Genomic DNA, 17337 nt, shown 5'->3' with positions numbered 1-17337 from the left:
TTTTCTCCTATTTCTGGGTGGGTGCAGGACTTCATTTTAGGAAAATCACAGTTTTGATGTATCAATGAAAAACATAGCTCTGGTCTCAAAGGAGATGAGAGAGTTCACTCTGGAGCCATTAGTGATTGAAATCAATAATATATATTAATATAACATATATATATATATATATATATATATATATATATATATGGATATGTTAGGTAGGTTGGTTACAGCAAATCAGAAATATATCCTTTAGGCCTCAGATGCCATCTGAAGCCATTCTTAGTTTTGGGGGGCTGTTAGTGGGTGGAAGTTAGTGGTCACTTGATCATTGAAAGGATGTTAGGACAGGCGTAGGTGGACAAGGAATGACTTATTTGAGTGGGAGCTCAAAATGAACTCCAAGCTTTGGTCCGGGAATGTTCCAGCCTCTCTCCATCTCTAGCCAGTCTTATAGGTGCAGCTTCTTTCCAGAACTTTCATTTACGTGGACTTTGTCCCTCGGTTGTGCACTGTGTAGGTCAACCATGTTCGTACTCGGGACTTCGACTGCTGTCTGGCAGTTCCACTCCTGGCAGAGGCTGGGGACATCCTGGAGCTGGTCGTCAGCCGAAACCCACTGGCACAGAGCCGCAGGACACCAGGAGCACCAGGCTCCAGTAGTCCCCAGATGCTCTGAGGTCATTATGTAACTCAGCTGGAAGAGTGGACCCCAGTCATCCACTTATGGTCTGGAGCACACCTGGTAGAGTGGCATCTTCAAGCTGGATCTTCAGGATGCTCAGAGAACCCCACGGGAAATGGGTCATCCCTACTGCTCAGCCAGGAGAGTCCAGCTTCCTGCACAGTCATCTTAGAGCGGCAAGAGGAGTGGGGACAGCCTAGCTCAGTGTAAGAACTGCATTGAGTGTTTCCCATCTTGGGAAGTTAATGAGCAGGAGGTGGACAATCCTTGTCTGTGGCAGGAGGTGATCCAGCTGTACAGATGGTACCCAGTGCACAGGCACCCTGCCACCAGAAAAGATATAGCACAAGAACGGTGTCCTACCTTCTCCCAGATGGTGTTTTGAGAGCCTCCAGCATCCAGTGACCACATTGAGGAACCCCAATTAGGGACATCTGAGGTGCCAGAGAATACTTGCCTTTTCCTTCAGGTTGGTCGTTCAATCACTTCCATTTTGTGGGTGATTCTGAACCCCAGAGCAGAGCTGTGGCCATCAACCTTCCTGCGCTACAAAACCTTAGCCCAAGTCCCTGTCCAGAGAAGGGCAAAGAGCATTCACTCACCTGCCATTCCAACAGATAAGGCTGAGCCTCAGCTCTGCCCCTGATCCCTTCAGTAGAAGAGAGGAAGAGGAAAGAAGTGGAGATGGAGGGAGGTCGGATGAAGGACAAGAGAGCAGCAAGAGAGAGCAGTGTCCAAAGAGGCTACTCAAGGAAGTTCCCAGCGTCCCTTAACTCTGGGTTCCTCCATCTCTGCCAAGCAGAACCCTTCCAGCTTCAAGCAGGACTCAAGACACTTCCCAGTGGTCTGGGCTGGTCTGGTGACTGGCTTCGTGTTTGCCCAGTTCAAAGTCTCAAGGACCTGGGGGTCTCCAACCCCACCGCATCACCCCTCTCTGCCAGAAAGAACTCCCTGTTCAAGAGGACAGATGGGACTCCAAGAAGCCATTCTTTCCCCTGGTTCCCTTCTTGGTTGTGCAACCTTGATTGAATCTGTCAGACACAGGGCGAGCTCCAACCACCCACTAAGACCCTTCAGCTCTGTTTTTCCTCAGCTTCTCCCATATCCTGCCCTTCGTGATGGCTTCCCAGGGACCCTTATGCCTGGGTCCAGGTAACCCAGTGTCTCTACTTTCAATGCCCCAGGGTAAAAAGATACTATCCACCCATCATGGGCACCAAACAAATGAAGACCTTCAACTTCGAGGGCAGGTGAATGGCACAGCAGAGAGGTGACTCCTGGCCACCAGCACACTTGATGCTGTGTGACCTTGGGCAGATGGCTCAGTCTCTCTGGATTTCTGGTGTATGGCATGATTGGCTGTACCCTGAAGGCCTCTTAGCTTGGGAAATCTGTGTTCCACTTAAAGACTCCAGGCTCCGAAAATGCAACCACTCGACCACTGCCCTCCCCTCGGGCTGAGGCTCTCCCATCTTCCCAGATGTATGCAACTAGGCCAAGCAGGTGGACCTCCTGGCCGTGGCCTGAGGCCTTCTCATATGCAATATCCCCACCCCCGCTTCTCACAGGGGTGTTTGCCCCACACAACATCCCTATCCCCCCACTCCCAATGAGCATCCTGCCTGCCTATGCATTTTGGGTACCTTCCCTGTGACGCCCACCCCCAGAGCTGTATTTTTCTCTGGCTAAGATTAGAACATATTCCTTGTAAAGTATTTTTCTATGCGGGTTTTCTTAGGGCTCCCAGGAAGCACCCAGCACACCCATGGCTCCACTGCACAGGCTGTTCCTGGTCTGTCTGGGGCCCACATATAAATCTTTGTCCCACCAGGCATTGCAGTGACTGGGGGGAGGTTGAGTGCTATTGGGGTGATTTTTTTTTTTTAATAAAATTGGTTAAATGCACAAAATAGGTTGTCTGCTTTATAAAAATAACAGGCTGGCAAGGTTCAGCTTTTGTATGAATCTTGTAGCCTCTCAACTTTTCATTCATTCATTCATTCACTCATTCATTTATAAAGCGGTCCATGGAGCTGAACAGATGACTCAGTATTTAAGAGCTCTTGGTTCAGCCGGGCAGTGGTGGCGCACACGTTTAATCCCAGCACTTGAGAGGCAGAGGCAGGTGGATTTCTGAGTTCGAGGCCGGCCTGGTCTACAGAGTTCCAGGACAGCCAGGGCTACACAGAGAAACCCTGTCTGGGGAGTGGGGGGGAAGAAAAAGAAAAAGAGCTCTTGGTTCTCTCAAAGAGGACCTGGGTTTGGTTCCCAGAACCCACATGGTGGCTCACAGCTATCTGTGACTCCATTCCCAGGGGACCTGATACCCTCTTCTGACCCCTGCAGGTACTAGGTACACACACACAGAGGCAAAACATTCATACACATAAGATGAAACAAATATTTAAACAAGAGATACTGGCCCATCTTGGGGGCTGGAGAGATGGTCCCTTCCAGAGGACCTGGGTTTGGTTCCCAGAACCCATATTAGGCTGCTCACAACCACGCATACATGACTCCAGCTTTAGACCATCACCGTCTTCTGACCTCCATCAGCACTGTGCTTACATACACATACCCACCCCACACCGACAATAAATAAAAATAAATCTTAAAAAAATCAGCTACTGTATATCCAGTAGGCATAAAGACCAGTGAAAGAAGACAAAACCTGCTGGAACAGAGTGACCAGGCTGAGGAAAACTGCAGGGCTTCTCTGAAGGGGTGATAGTTTAGGACAGAAGCCAATGCTTTACAGACCTAGAGGAAGTGTCACAGGCAGGGCCACAAGTGCAAAGCACCCATGGTATTAATGACTCTGGCAGGTTCTAGGGCCCAGAGGGGTGGAGGCACTGGAAACTAGGGATGTCTTAGTTTGTGCAGCCAAGGAATCTTTGGCCTTGATGAAGGGAGATGCCAAGTGGGTAGCCTAGAGGTCTAGCTGTTGCTCTCAGGTCTCCAGGACCCAGGGTCCAGAGAACAAGGCCAGGCCTGTGGAATGGAGGAAACTTGCAGATCGAAAGGCAGATAGAAGCTGTTCCCTCTGGGTGTCACTGCTTAGGAGTGAGGGCCAGCACATCCACACAGTCTATATGCCAAGCACAGTTTTGAGCACTTTGTAAGAGCCGGTGGGAGCCTCCTAGCAGCCTTCAGGGGAGGACTCCATACACATTACAGAGGAGGAACCCAGGCATTAGAAGGTTAGGTGATTTGCCTGAAGGTGTACAGGTAGTGTAGGGTGGAGCCAGGATCCAAACACAAGCCAAATGGCTGTGACATACAAAGGCAGGCAGGCAGACACAGGCCATCAAAAAGGCCATGTGAACGTGGTGGTGAAGTGCTCTTTTAATCTGACACTGCCTATGGAACCAGCCAGAGCAGACCCATGGTCCTCACCCACCCCAGATCTGGGTGAGAAGTCTGTGTACCCAGGAATACACCCCTTGTCTGGGAGCTTCCTCTCAGCAGGCTCCCATCTCTGTGAATGCAAGGAACACCCTGTATATGAAAACCCGAAATCCAAAATGCTCCAAATTTGGAAACCGAGAGCATCGACACCCCAACATAGTGGACAATTCACACCTGAAATCATGTAACAACCCAGCCAAGACAAAGGAGCTGTTAGACCTGAGGGAAAACCAATTCCATGGCTGTCTGCTTAAAGCAAGCTATATTAGAACTGGCCAGCCAACTGCTTCTCCGAAAGTTGGGGTTTCAGAGGGCAGCACCTCATTGACTTTTGACGGAAGGGTTAAGATTGACAAAAAAAAAAAAAAAAAAGAAAGAAAGAAGGAAAGAAAAAGAAAGAAAACCCACAAAAACAAAACAGCCAAGATAATTTCTTGTTAGCACCTGGACAGAAGAATGGGCAATGCAGGGCTCAAGGCTGCCCTTGAGAAGTGAAACAGGCATCATCCATGTATCTGGGAAGACACATTTTCATAAGCCAAGAGGGCAATCATAATGTCACAATTCAGTTTAACAAGGCAAAGGAGTGGGTGTATTATCATGGTGTCACTAGTTCAACATAGGTTGAAAAATATGGTCATCAGGATACATAGGCTTAGGAAATGAAACTTAATCATGTAAGGTATGAAAACTTGGTAAGAATGTATAACAATGTAGCTCTCCTACAACAACGTGGTTCCACAGCACCAGGCTGCTGGGTCCGGTGGCTCCAGGTGATACGCTTGGCTTATAAGCACGAGGACCCAAGTTTCATCAAAACCCATGTTAAAATGTCAGGCAGGGTTTAGGGAATAGCATAGTGGTTGGAAGCTCTTGCTACTTTTCCAGAACAGGTTTGATTCCCAGCACCCACGGGGGCAGATCACAACTGATAACTCTATCTTCCAGGGACTCTGATGCCCTCTTCTGGTCTCCATGGGCACTGCATTCACATGCACAGACCAACACCAAAGGCCAGGTGCAACAGTTCTTGCAATCTCATTGCTGAGGAGAAGAGACAGTGAGTCCCTGGAACTCCCTAGGCCAGCCTGTTCTAATTAGCCAGCCCCAAGCTAGTGTCTGAAAAAAAATCAAGGTCAACAAATGTTCTTAACAGCTGAGCCAGCTCTCCAGCCCCAGTGAAATCCCTTTATAAACTGTAAAGTGCTTGCTAAAATGTAGAGGTGAACTTGCCACTCCAAAACACACAAGACGTTCTTGGATTTTAAAAAGGAAATGTTTATTGTTGTGTTACAAGGTGATTATAAACTCCTCTAAAAAAAGCAAAGATGGATTTAAAATATCAATATACATATTCATCTAAAAAGCAAAAGAGGAAAAAAACCGAAACCCTGCAAAATGCGGGGTTGTTGTAATTAAACATACACAGAGCTTGTATACTGCAAGACAGGTCACACACCAAGGATCCTTCAAACACAAACGCTCCTTCCCTTCTTGGTTAGTTTCAGGTTTTGTGTGTATGTGTGTGTGAGTGTGTGTGTGTGTGTGCGCGCGCGTGCGCGCGTGTGTGTATGTGTGTGTGTGTTTGTGTGTGCATTTGTTTTTTTTGTTTTTTGTTTTTTACAAAAGTTTAAAATATCTTAAAAATATTTTGAAGTTTTTAAAAAATGTCCTGATGAGCCAGACATATTTCTGAAGGAGGCAAAACCCACGTTCTCAGCTTTTCTCTTGTGCTAAATACAGTCACAGTTGTTAGGGATTGAAAAGATTAATTGGTTAAAAAAAAAAAAATGGAACTACCATCTCATTTTGAAGCCAAATATATAACAAGATGCTCTGTCCTTCAGGGAACATGCCAGAACATGCCTGTAATGACACCACCACTCCCCCTCCCTCCCAGAGAACATGGACAGCCAGTTTCCTATGAAGGCCTGACTACTGGGAGATCAGCATGGAGGAGGGGAGGAGGGAGCACAGCTCTGGCTTCCGGGATGCCCCTCTCCATCTTGGAGTATCTGGGTTTTGTTGTGTGTGTGTGGTTTGGGACTTGATGAGGGAGGGGTGTGCACACAGAGGTATTTACAGTGTCCATAGGGACAGGGGTCTCAAGTTCGAGTGGGACTGTGAGGGGCCTTTTCTAAGGTGCCTTCCTGGCTTGTGTCTGCATCTTGGAGAGAGGAACTGGGCTGGCACCTGTTAGACTGATTGCTAGAGCATTGCCCCGTCCAGAGGGGCGGGGCTGGAATGCTGTTGGCCATGGTGGTGACACCCTATGATAGAGAAAGTCCCTTCCTGTGCGGAGGGGGCACATTCTGCTTTCCCCTCATGCTTTGCCATGGTCTGCATGGCTTTCCAGGGTGGGTTATGGAGCTGAGGTGAGGACTAGAGGCCAGAAGCAGAGAGGGAAAAGAAACCCTTTCAGGCTACTTCCTGCATAGCCTTGGGCTAACATGGAGGTCTAAGGCCTGCCCATACATCCTGGCTGAGGCTCTTCTTACTAGTGATGTCTTTGGCCCTCAGTTTCCTATGGTACAATTTGAGGGGAGGGTGTATCAATTCGTAGTTCCCAAAGGCTTTGGAGGAGGAAGGAAGGAAGGAAGGAGGGAAGGAAGGCCTGAGTGAGCAGGACAGTGAGGATGGGCACAGTGGGTATTGTTCTCTGCTCCATGAATATGGAGCAGGGGCCATCATTAGCTCTGGCCTTTGATTGACAGGGAAGGCTTGACAGTTTACTTAGACAATGTCCTGGTCCTGCCTTCCCTCTACTATGTCTTGGAGAGCCTGGAGCTACAAATGACTCAAATGTCCAGTTCCACTTAGCTCACGGTGTAAGTCCCACGCTAGGCCTATTCTCCTGTTTACAAAAGTGCCTTGGATCGGGCCCTCTGGGGCTGTCCACAGTGGGCAGTAGGGATCCTCCCCTTGGGAGATAACATAACTCTTAGGACCAAATAACATCTCCCAGGAGAGTTCTCCTGGGCCCACCTAAGGCCCTCATCTAAACCTGGCAATGTCTCTTGCTTCCTGTCTACATCTGACAGGCAGGACAGGATCTGGCCTGTTCCAGGCAAGGGCTGGTTGGTGAACAGCTTAGCCCTCTCTCCAAGAGGCAGGTGGACCAGAGTCACGAGCTCTACTTCAAAATGTTACTTACATGCAGACATGAAAAGACAGGCATCACAACAAGTTATCAGGGCCAGGGGGCTGGGTGAGAGTGGTGGGTATTGAAGACAGGTGAGGGGACACTGTTGGGGAGTGGGCTCGGGAGGCGGCTGGCCTTCCATCCAGGCAGGGCCTGGGGACTTGGCCCGCTGTGTCTTTGGTCTAGAATTTGATCTGGGAATGATTAAAAAGGCCTTTCTCAGGCCGTTTCCAGAATGGTGCCATTTGTCTGCCAACCCAAAATACTGAAGGCTCGCCAGAAGGGTGTGCCTGGTGGGGTTGGGGGGTAGAGTAGACGGGCATGACCACAGACGTTGCCACAGCTGGACGAGCCCCCTTTCCCTTACACTTCACCTGTCTTTCAATCACCCACAGTGGTTACTTTTAAGGTTCCATAGAACAAAAGAAAACCAGGGTACATTACAAGTCGGTAAAATGGGGGAAGGAGAACTCCAACACTCAAAAAAACAAAACAAAACAAAACAAAACAAAAAAAACAAAACAAAAAAACACGCAAGAACAACCAGAAATACACAGGACAACAGGAACACGGTACAATCATGGGTGGCTGAGTCAACAGCCACTGGAAGAGGATTAGAGGGTCACTTGGCAGAGTCCATTGCTTTGGAGACAGAAAAATGTGTACATTTGTCAAAGAAGTTCAGAATGGCACAGTTGGGCCCAGTGGAAGCTGGGGTGAAGGTGTAGCGCCCTCTCCTGGTTCAGAAGGAAACAGCCTTGCCTAACATTGGGCAGCTCTGGAGTACTGACCTCATCTCTGTGGAGACAACTTCAACCTACAAAACTTCTCTTTGTCTTCTCTTTGCAGGTCCCTGGGGGCAAATACCTGTCCAACAGCCAATGCCGTGGCTTGGAAATTATCTGAGGTCACTACCAAGTTGGTTCTGTACTTGAACTCAGATCCAGTAAGATCCAGGGTCTACGGCCACTCGGACGGTTCTGGGGTGGTATCTTTAACAAGAGTTTGTCAAGAGGCAAGGAAGAAAAGTGCCCTCCTGGGGTACACTTAACCAGTCTGGGGTACACTCATCCTCCTGAGATGCTAATATCGTTTGGTCCACTGGCCTCCTCTGCTCTGGCCCTCACCAAAATACATTCTGCTTGATACACCACGACTCCACTTGAATACAGCAGACACTTCCTGAGTGTGACCCCCATTCTGAAGCCCCAGAAGCTCCTGTGGACTGGCTTCAGGCAACCATATTGAGTGTTTAAGAGGGGGCATACTTTCTGCCTATGCCTACAGAGGCTCATAGACCTGACCCCCCTTCTCACCAGACATTCAGACGTCCCATTCCTGCCTCTAATACCCACGGTGGTTCAGACAGTCCCACTGACTACCCACCCATTACTTCAAAATAAAAAGGCAGGCATTTGGCCCTGGTCAACCAATTCAGCTGCCCTCAGATCAATCCTTCATGCTGAGGGTGGGTCATTATTTGGCATCTTTCTTGTTGGCTGAGAAAAAGTGAGGCCCTGCTCTCTCCTGCCCCTCAGGTCTGTTGCTAGTGGGGACTCCCTCTCCTCAGCTGTGTTCTTCCTCCTGAACCAGCTCAGAAGGGACTACACCTTTCTTGAAGATGTATCCACCATCACAGGAAAATTCCACCCAGCATTTAGTATTATTTTTTTTTCTTTTTCATTTGTTATTGGGCAGAACTTTCTGCCAGCTATAGAAGCACCGAGAAATTGCTTTTGAAAAACGAGATCCGTTGCTGGCAAGACCAATTCAAGTGGCAAAGTGTATGACAGACTCTAAGTATATATAGTTATATGTTAAAAAAATACAAAGAAAAATTTACCAAGTTCCCATAAAATACATCGAAATCAATATGAAAGTCCATCCTCTCCCCAGGACATAGGCCCATGGGTTTTCTTTTTGTACAAAATATCCCCCAAACAAAACAAAATACACATGTACAGACACATACGATACACATACACACACACATAGAGTAACATTTTCTGTGACAATTAAAAAAAAAATCCTAGTACAAATATAAAGCTCTGTAAACCTGGTCCTATGAGAGTCTAACGTTAGTAAACAGCAGGAAAGCGGCGCCTGTCACATGGCCCGGACTTCACATCATGGTCTCCACAATGACGTGGCTGGGTTTCATGAGTGCGCCGTTCATGAGGGTTGTTCGGGAGTGAAAGGGTGTGGCCCCTTCACGCTCCACAGCCCATCGGTTGGGCTCCCTGGGGGTTATCAGGTATTTGATTCTCTGCAGAAGAAAGAGGAGGAGATAAGGAGCAGATTGGGGAGGGTCCTTCCCGCCCACCTCCAAAACATCCCAAGGTACTTGCTGTATGGCATCTGGCCAACTGTCACCCTTTCAGGCCCTTTTGTGGATCTTTTAAAAACGGAGGAGAATGGTACCCTGTGTCCTACAGTGATTTCCCCAGCCAACCCCTGTATTTGTGCTTACAGATGGGGACACACAGGCAGATTTCTTTCCCCTGAGGAGTTGAGTCCTATTTCTCTGTGGTTTATTCTCCCTGGCTTCTCTGACTTTCTGTTCTACAGTATGTCTTAGAGTTGTTAAACTGACCTAACGCCCCTCTCCTCCCGCCTCCGCCCCCAAGAAGAAATTTGTACTCCTTGGCTTCCCGGAGCCTTCATGAGACAGTTCCTCACAGGGAGCTCCTTCTCCCGAGGAGTCTGTCCTTTCAGAGAGGAGACTACAGGAGAATTCTCAGACACTCGAGCCATGGAGCCCAGGCTTCTCAGGGTGGTGACTGATTGTGGAACTGGGGAGGGAAGAGCCCTAGCCTTCTCCAGGGACGCTAGGAAGTCACCAGAAGAGTGGGAGTGGAAGTTGGCTCCCACCTCCTGCCTCCTGCCTCCTGCCTCCTGCCTCCTGCCCACTTCCTGCTGGGTGTCTGCTGCGACTGAAATGGGCCAGCAGTTTAAAAAAAGAAAAGAAGTGAACAAAAGGCCCTCCTAGGTATTTACATCCAACCATGGCAAATTACAACTGGGAGAGCTGCTTAAAGCCTGCATGTGCCAGGCCTGGTGCTCTCCCTGGCACTGTCAAGGGACTTGGGAGAAGCTGCTTGTAGACATCATTTCACTGATTTCACTGGAGAATCCACATTGCTATATTCTCTGGTGCGAGGAACACTCTGGCAGGGGTTGCGCTGGGGGGGGGGGGGGGGGGGGGGCGGCAAACACAAGAGCTGGTAACTCCAGGCTATGCTCCTCCCACAAACATCTGTGCTGCTTTGAGCAGGTAGACTCATCGACCTAGCCTGTCTGCTTGCTTTCAACCCTGCCCCTCTTGCATTAGGACATCGGGCTCCAAATGCAACATGAGAAAGTGTACCCACCACAGGCAGCCACCCACTGTCTACTGGGAAGCACAGCCTGGTCTGGACCCCTGGTTGGGTTGGAGATCCTGATACACCACTTGCTACCTCACAATTAGGAGGGCACCAGGATAGCTTGTGTTGCCAGGGGGGGCTGTGGCTCTCTCTAGCTGTGGGGAAACATCCTTCCCAGCTGCTCCTCCCTCCCCCAGCAACTCACTCTGAACAAATCTGTGCACACAGTCCAAACCAGCCTCTTAAAATGGGGCTTTAAGCCAGGCAGTGGGGTTTCTACCCATAATCCCAGCACTAGGGAGGCTTGATGCAGGAGAACCGAGTGTTTGAGGCCAACCTTTACTTGAGTGAGTTCTAGGCTAGCTTGGGCTATAGATTTAGGTACTGTCTCAAAAACTAAAGTAACAGCTGCCACCACCACAACAAACCATTCAGATTTTCAAGAGACCCTACCCCAACTTAGTGACTGCTACAAAAACTGTAACCAGAACATACTTCTAAAGACCCCTGCAAAGTTCAACTAACTCATGTCTGGGTACTAATAACCTTCTAGAGTGACATAAGTTGGCTCAGGGCACCAGGGGCCACCTGGAGGGTTCAGGGCAGGCACTGCAGCTGCCTGTGTGTGGAGCCCACTGTCTCAGCACCAACAACAGAGATGGCTGCTTTGACTCTGGCTTAATGGAGGGACAGCGGGGTCCCAGCCCCACTCCTCTACACTCTAGGGAAGTTGCTGGTGCCTTGGCTCCTTCCTTCCTTGTCTCTTCTCCACTCCTCTCCTAGCCAACACAGCCCCCTCCACAGGAGGAAGCCTGGGCCAGCTCAAGGGGGAGCCAGGGCCCCAGAACATCCTGGCTCCAGATTCTTTTTGTAAGAGAATAAAAACAGCCCAAAATAAAACTATGGAGCCTTGGAGCTGGCCCAGGTGCAAAGGTTAGAGTAGATTCTGAGAAAGGGATTTCGCAGAAAGAGCGGGGACTGCCAGGCCTAGAGGCTCCCACACTGTAGGAAGAATTCCTAAGGAGGCTGGGGGGAGGGAGGGGGCGCTATGAAGAGACAGGCAGTCACAGAGGCTTGGAGCAGGGCAGAGGTGGTGGCACACCCCAGCACAGAGGGTGGCATGGTTGGGCAGTGTTAGGCTTCCTTTCCAGAACTTATCTCCTGCCCTGACTCAGAACAGAGATTCCCACACCCTCTAACTTGGCACCTGAGGCCTCTGTCCCCTCTCTAGCCTAGCAACTGACCCTCTGTACCCCACACTAGAACCTCATACTATATTGAGCACATACATTCCTCTTAGGTTCATGGCCCACTTTAAATGTCAACACAAAGCCTTCTCCAGTGTGAATGGCATCTGTCTGTTTGCCCACAGCATACTCCTGCCTTGGATCTCCTGCCTTCTTTCATGCGGTGAGAAAAAACCTGGGACTGAGAGGGGGCGAGCATCTTGTCTAACATCACACAGAAACCGACACTGTCTGTCCTCCACCTCCCATCGCCCATGCCCCGTGCTCACCACGCGGAGCGGTCCCTCCGTCCGGCAGAGGAGGATGATGATGACCAAGGGGATACACACCATGGAGGAAAGGGCTAGGCCCCAGCCCAGCCCGATTGCCCAATCAGGGTACCGGTAGACTTTGTTGTAGGTCAGGGGTACATACTTGACAAGAGAGAAGATGAAACATCCCTGTGGAGAGATGGGGCAGTCAGAGGGACCGTAGGCATTTGAGAGCAGTGTGGACTTTATCTGGGGCAGGGCCTCTCCTCTATCCTCACTATGGAGATGGGGTGGTATTGTGCCTTATGGATCTCTCCAGGGCAAAGGTGACCAAGTCACCTGCTCATCCCCTGCCCTGGTACCCCAGGTGCTTTGGAATACCAACCAAACAGCAACTGGATGCCCAACCTAGGTAGAGTTGCAGCTGCAGTTACAGCTCACAGCTGTGACCCCTCCCTTTTCCATCTGCCCCCACCCCTCGGGGCTCTTTCCAGCTCTTCTGCATGTGCCCAGGGTCTTAAGAAAGGCTGTATCCTCTTGCCCATCCTTTTAACTTCATCTTTTCTCCCAACTTCCACTCCAGTGCGCTGGCCTTACTTACCCAGGGCCCAGTTTTTCCCTCCAGAAGCAATGCAGCTCTGATACCCAGAGTTGGGCTGTCTCTCTCTCTCCCTCTGGAGCAGTGGTTCCCAACCTTCCTGATGCTGCAACCCTTTAGTACAGTTCCTCACATTGTGGCGACCCTCAGCCATGAAATAATTTTTGTTGCTACTTCATAACTGTAATCGTGGCACTGTTATGACTCGTCATGTGGGCTTTCCAATGGCAACCCCAGTGAAAGGGGGAGGGCTTAAGAACCACCACTCTAGAACAACTCTCTTTTAACACCAGATGTGGCTCTAGGTGAACTCAGCAGGTACACAATAAATGCCAAAGGCATGGATGAGAGCCGGGCAGCCAGCTGCCTAAATGTCATTATCTCTTGGCACACTGGTCTGGTCCCAGTGACAGGATGTAGACCTGACCTTGGTCCTGAAAAGAACGGTGGGGTAAGGCCTGAACCCTAAAGCTGTGTGGAGTCTACCTTTGCCTATGAGAGGGGCTCTGGCTCTGGAGGAACTACCCTGTATCCTTCCTTTTCCTCAGAAAATGAGGCACCCCAGGGAATGCCATGGCAAAATGATCCAATACTCACGGCCTCAGACAAGGTCTGATGGGAGATGGTGGTGCATGGTGGGAACAGGTGGCCCACAGGGCTTACCCTTCTCTGTTGCTTTCTGCCTAGAAAGCTGCAGCTGCCTTGAAGTGAGCCCCAGAGGTGGGTGACTGTGGTCTCTACCTAGCTTTTCGAGCAGGGGGCCTCATTCTGCCACCAGAGTGCAGTCCATCTCTGGTCCAGAGGGTAGGAAATCAGCAGTCAGTGTGAGAGGGACCCCAGGCACAAGCCTGATGTAAAAAAGGACAGGCATACTGGCCTGAGCCCAGCTGACTGCAGTGCTACCTAGGTTGGGCATCCAGTTGCTGTTTGTGATCTCTTGACTTTGCTGGGGGATGTATGTTCCAGGAGCCACAATCACAGTCATCAGATTCTGAACTGTCACCTGCACTGAAGTCTCACATCAGGGCATCCTTGTCACAGAGGTGACAGGGGGAGGTGAAGAAACTGAGGCCCAGACGGAGGAGTGAGTTAGCATGTCCACTAGGTCTGGCCTAGGAGTAGAGGTCACAGAAGAGGGGACCTGTTCATCACTAAGCACAGGTTTTAAATTGAAGGACATCTGGACTCCCCAAGGTGCTGACCAGGAACAGTAGAATAGGTAGAACTCCCGCACATGAATATCCCTAAGGCACTGGCCAGGATCTGCTGTGAAAGATCAATGGTACTCACAAGCAGAGTCTCAGAGATGGTACCCATGCAAACATCAAGGCCAGCTCCAAGGTGGCAGGCAGAGGACAGCAACCTGGCCTAGCATCCCTGACACTGCCCTTCCTGTTTCTCCTCTTCTTCACAAACTCCTATTGGTCCTACAAAACCCTATGCAACCAAGGCAACCCCCACTGTTGCAGGTATAGCTGAAGCTGGCTTTATTAGAGCCCACAGAACACAGGAGATCACAAGGTGAAAATGTCAGGCGGGGGTGAGACTTACAACACAGAGAGCTGGAGTGATGACAGCCCAGCTGTACTTCATCCAGGGCCCAGGCCGATAGCCAATCATGTCCTCAATACCGTCATATAAGTTATCACCGCCTACAAGAGATAGCAGTGGGTCCCCAGTGACTTGGTGGCCAAAGCCAGAATAGCCCTGGGGAACAATGCAGCAGGGGTCACCACCTCTAAGCACCAGGCCTGTATCTCCACACCAAGCATGGCCACGTGACACTCAGTGCAGCTGGGTACCTGAATTTTGCTGGAAGTCTTAGACAGAGCCCATATCTTAGTGTGGTCAATCTCAGCTCTCTAAAGAGGTCAAAATGGACCATTTCTGGGCCAAAAAGTAGGTCACCCTAGGTTTGAGGTGACAATGTTATATTTATAGCAACATGTTTACATCTTGTGCCTTTAGTGGGATTATCTGTGATATGCTCAAGGAGTATCCTGGAGTGAACATTCCAGACAAAGCAAGCTTTTCCATTATATTCTCTGCCCAAATGAACAGCTTGAGAAAGGATGTGCAAACACGAATACTCACCATATATCCAGGCAATAACAAAACATTCAAAGAATGCAACCCACAAAAGGCATACACCACTAGCTGCATAGTAGTCAAAGAGTTGAAACACATACATGCCACCCTGTGAAGGAAAAAAAAAATCAAAGATAAAATTGGTTTGTTATATGGGCTCCAATTTCCTTCATATATAAAGAGCTATGGCAAATCAATACATTTTTTAACTCCAAAGAAAAATGGGCACAAGCTAGGATGACCAAATATAGGTACCTTTAAAAAAGAGAGAGAGGGATAAAAGGAAAGAAGGAAAGAAAGAAATAAAGAGAAAGAAAGAAAGAAAGAAAGAAAGAAAGAAAGAAAGAAAGAAAGAGGAAAAAATATTCAGGGCCAAGTGTGGTGGCTCACAGGCTAACAACAAATACTCTAGAAGTCTAGACAGGCGAATGTTGTGAGTTCAAATTCAACTTCATGTTTGACAAAATACACAGGATTGGGGGAGAGTACAACACATCTAAGCAACACAAAGAGTCACAGAAGTCTACATACAGGGCGTCTTAAACCCAAGTGTGGCCAAGTCACAGGAACCAGTGCTTGGTGAATAGAGGCTATCTGACTTTAGAGGGATTTTTTTTAATGCCTTATAACCTTTATTTTTATTTTATATGAATAGACGTTCAACCCACAGGTGTGTCTGTAGACCATGTATATGTTGGAGCCCCAGGAGTAGAGTTTCAGACAGTTGTGAGCAGCCGTGTGGGTGCTGGGAATTGAACCTAGGTCCTCTAGAAGAGCAACTAATGCTCTTAACCCCCACGATATCTTTTCAGCCACAGAGGGGGTGTTCTTACAAGCACTTCCCTAAAAGTTTCTTCTTTTGGTAAAGAAAAGTGAAGGCCTAAACAGGGTTTGGGTAGTGATTGACAGCCTTCTCCTAGCAACCTCAGGCATGTCAGTGTACAGGGGGCAGAAAAGCGTGCTCTGGGGGATGCCAGGCTCACGCCTTCTTATCTGCCCTTTTTCCAACCACTGAAGTCTCTAGCCTTCAACCTTTCTATTCCCTTCTGCTCCTGGCTTCTTTTCCTCCTAAAGTATGGTCCCTGCCCTCTGGGAAGAGCGTACACTCTCCTCGGCAGGTAGCTACGCAAATGGTAGAGTACTTGCCAAGCAAGTGCCATGATCTTGGTTTAATCACATCTCAAAAAGGGGATATGGGGAAAGCTGCATGATCATCTGAGAGCTGGACAGACTAGGGATTGTGGGGGGGGGGGTCAACCTAAAGGAGGCATGGTAAAGGAAACCCCACCCCCTCAGGCCCGTCTCCCAGCTGCAGCCTCCCCTGTGGCTTTGAGAAATCCAAAAGTAGGAAGGGAAAAATCTCACATCACCCCGAGAGAGTGGCAGCCACCTACCTCCGTCACCATCGTCAGCCCCAGCAGGTAGCTGATGCTACACACGATGGCAATGAAGATTTCCCGACGATAACCCTTCCTTAGGAAGGACGGGTAAAGATCAACCAAGGATGTGATCTGTCCTTCGACTTCAACAAACTGAGGGGAAAGAGGGAGAGAGACAAGGGGTAAAGGGGCTCAACGAGGGCCTGGAGCTCAGGAGGAGGGCTGGGCTACATCTCGTGAGACCCACCTGGGAATCCATGCAGCCAGACCCTGGGCTGTGCAGGCAGCCACTGTGGTCTGTGATCCAAGCAACTCAGGAAGTATGGCCATACTCAGGCCATTCCCACCCTTATCACTGGAGACTCTGGAGGGAGCGGCTGTTTCTCTAGGAAGCCAGGGCTAGTTCTCTGCCCTGACACACTTGGAAGGAGGGGTGTGATGACAGCCTCCCTCCCTTTGTCAAGGCTGATGCTACATACATTAAAGCAATGACTGCCTAACCTGACCTTTCACAGGGGCTGCTCGGTTATAGTATGGTAAGGTCAACCTTTGCACTAACCAGTTGGGAGACTCTGGGCAAAGCCTGGCCTCAGTTTCCCCATCCAGAGCACTAAAGGTACTTCAGGTCTGACTCACATGGTGATTTAACCTCACCAGAAATCTCGTGATCCAGGAATCTGTTGGTTTTAGACATAAAGAAACTCCTGGAACACACACACACACACACACACACACACACACACACACACACATGCAAATCATGTTCTAGGATGATTATCAGTTTCTCTACATCATTCCAATCTTGTACCGAATGATCTATTCTGGAAACTGAGCTATGTCCTTACGCAAAAGATCTGTCTTGTGTTTTAACAGCAGCATAAAACTGCACCCTCTGGACACATCACCTTTCACTAACCCATGATGGGCTGGCAACAACATTCAGTCTTTAGGCATAAATATACAAGTCTGTAACAAGGTCTTGGCAGTAGTTGGGGGTTTGAGGGCCACATAAGTACTTAAATTAGAGGAGTGGCACCCAGACTGCTCTGAGTCATTGAAAAATTAAAATGCTAAAGGCTGGGCATGTAAACACCTGGTGGAGTGCTCACTTAGCAGGCAAAGGCCCGGGGGTTTCTTTCGTACCACTGCAAAACCAGGCACAGCAGTACACACCTGTAATCCCAGCAAT

The 17337-nt window shown here is 49.3% G+C and overlaps 2 protein-coding genes across 11 annotated transcripts in view; one reads left to right on the top strand and one right to left on the bottom strand.

The window, feature by feature from the left end:
• The window catches only part of Grip2 (glutamate receptor interacting protein 2), an 80391-nt gene extending 77935 nt beyond the window's left edge, over positions 1-2456 (top strand). For all 6 annotated transcript variants that reach the window (XM_076940127.1, XM_076940125.1, XM_076940128.1 and 3 more), the window contains one exon: positions 506-2456. In XM_076940127.1, the coding sequence (XP_076796242.1) occupies positions 506-664 (159 nt within the window). In that variant the 3' untranslated portion in view covers positions 665-2456. The remainder of the gene's footprint in view (positions 1-505) is intronic.
• A 6672-nt stretch (positions 2457-9128) lies between these two features.
• Slc6a6 (solute carrier family 6 member 6) overlaps positions 9129-17337 on the bottom strand; it is a 71355-nt gene continuing 63146 nt past the window's right edge. For all 5 annotated transcript variants that reach the window (XM_034511535.2, XM_034511536.2, XM_034511534.2 and 2 more), the window contains 5 exons: positions 16164-16301; positions 14776-14878; positions 14233-14333; positions 12102-12272; positions 9129-9486 (listed from right to left, as the gene is read on the bottom strand). In XM_034511535.2, the coding sequence (XP_034367426.1) occupies positions 9343-9486; positions 12102-12272; positions 14233-14333; positions 14776-14878; positions 16164-16301 (657 nt within the window). In that variant the 3' untranslated portion in view covers positions 9129-9342. The remainder of the gene's footprint in view (positions 9487-12101; positions 12273-14232; positions 14334-14775; positions 14879-16163; positions 16302-17337) is intronic.

The sequence above is a fragment of the Arvicanthis niloticus genome, chromosome 9, assembly GCF_011762505.2.
Source record: "Arvicanthis niloticus isolate mArvNil1 chromosome 9, mArvNil1.pat.X, whole genome shotgun sequence".
NCBI classification, from domain to species: Eukaryota; Metazoa; Chordata; class Mammalia; order Rodentia; family Muridae; genus Arvicanthis; species Arvicanthis niloticus.
Note: the sequence above shows the minus strand (reverse complement) of the source record. Positions and strands in the feature narration are given on the sequence as shown.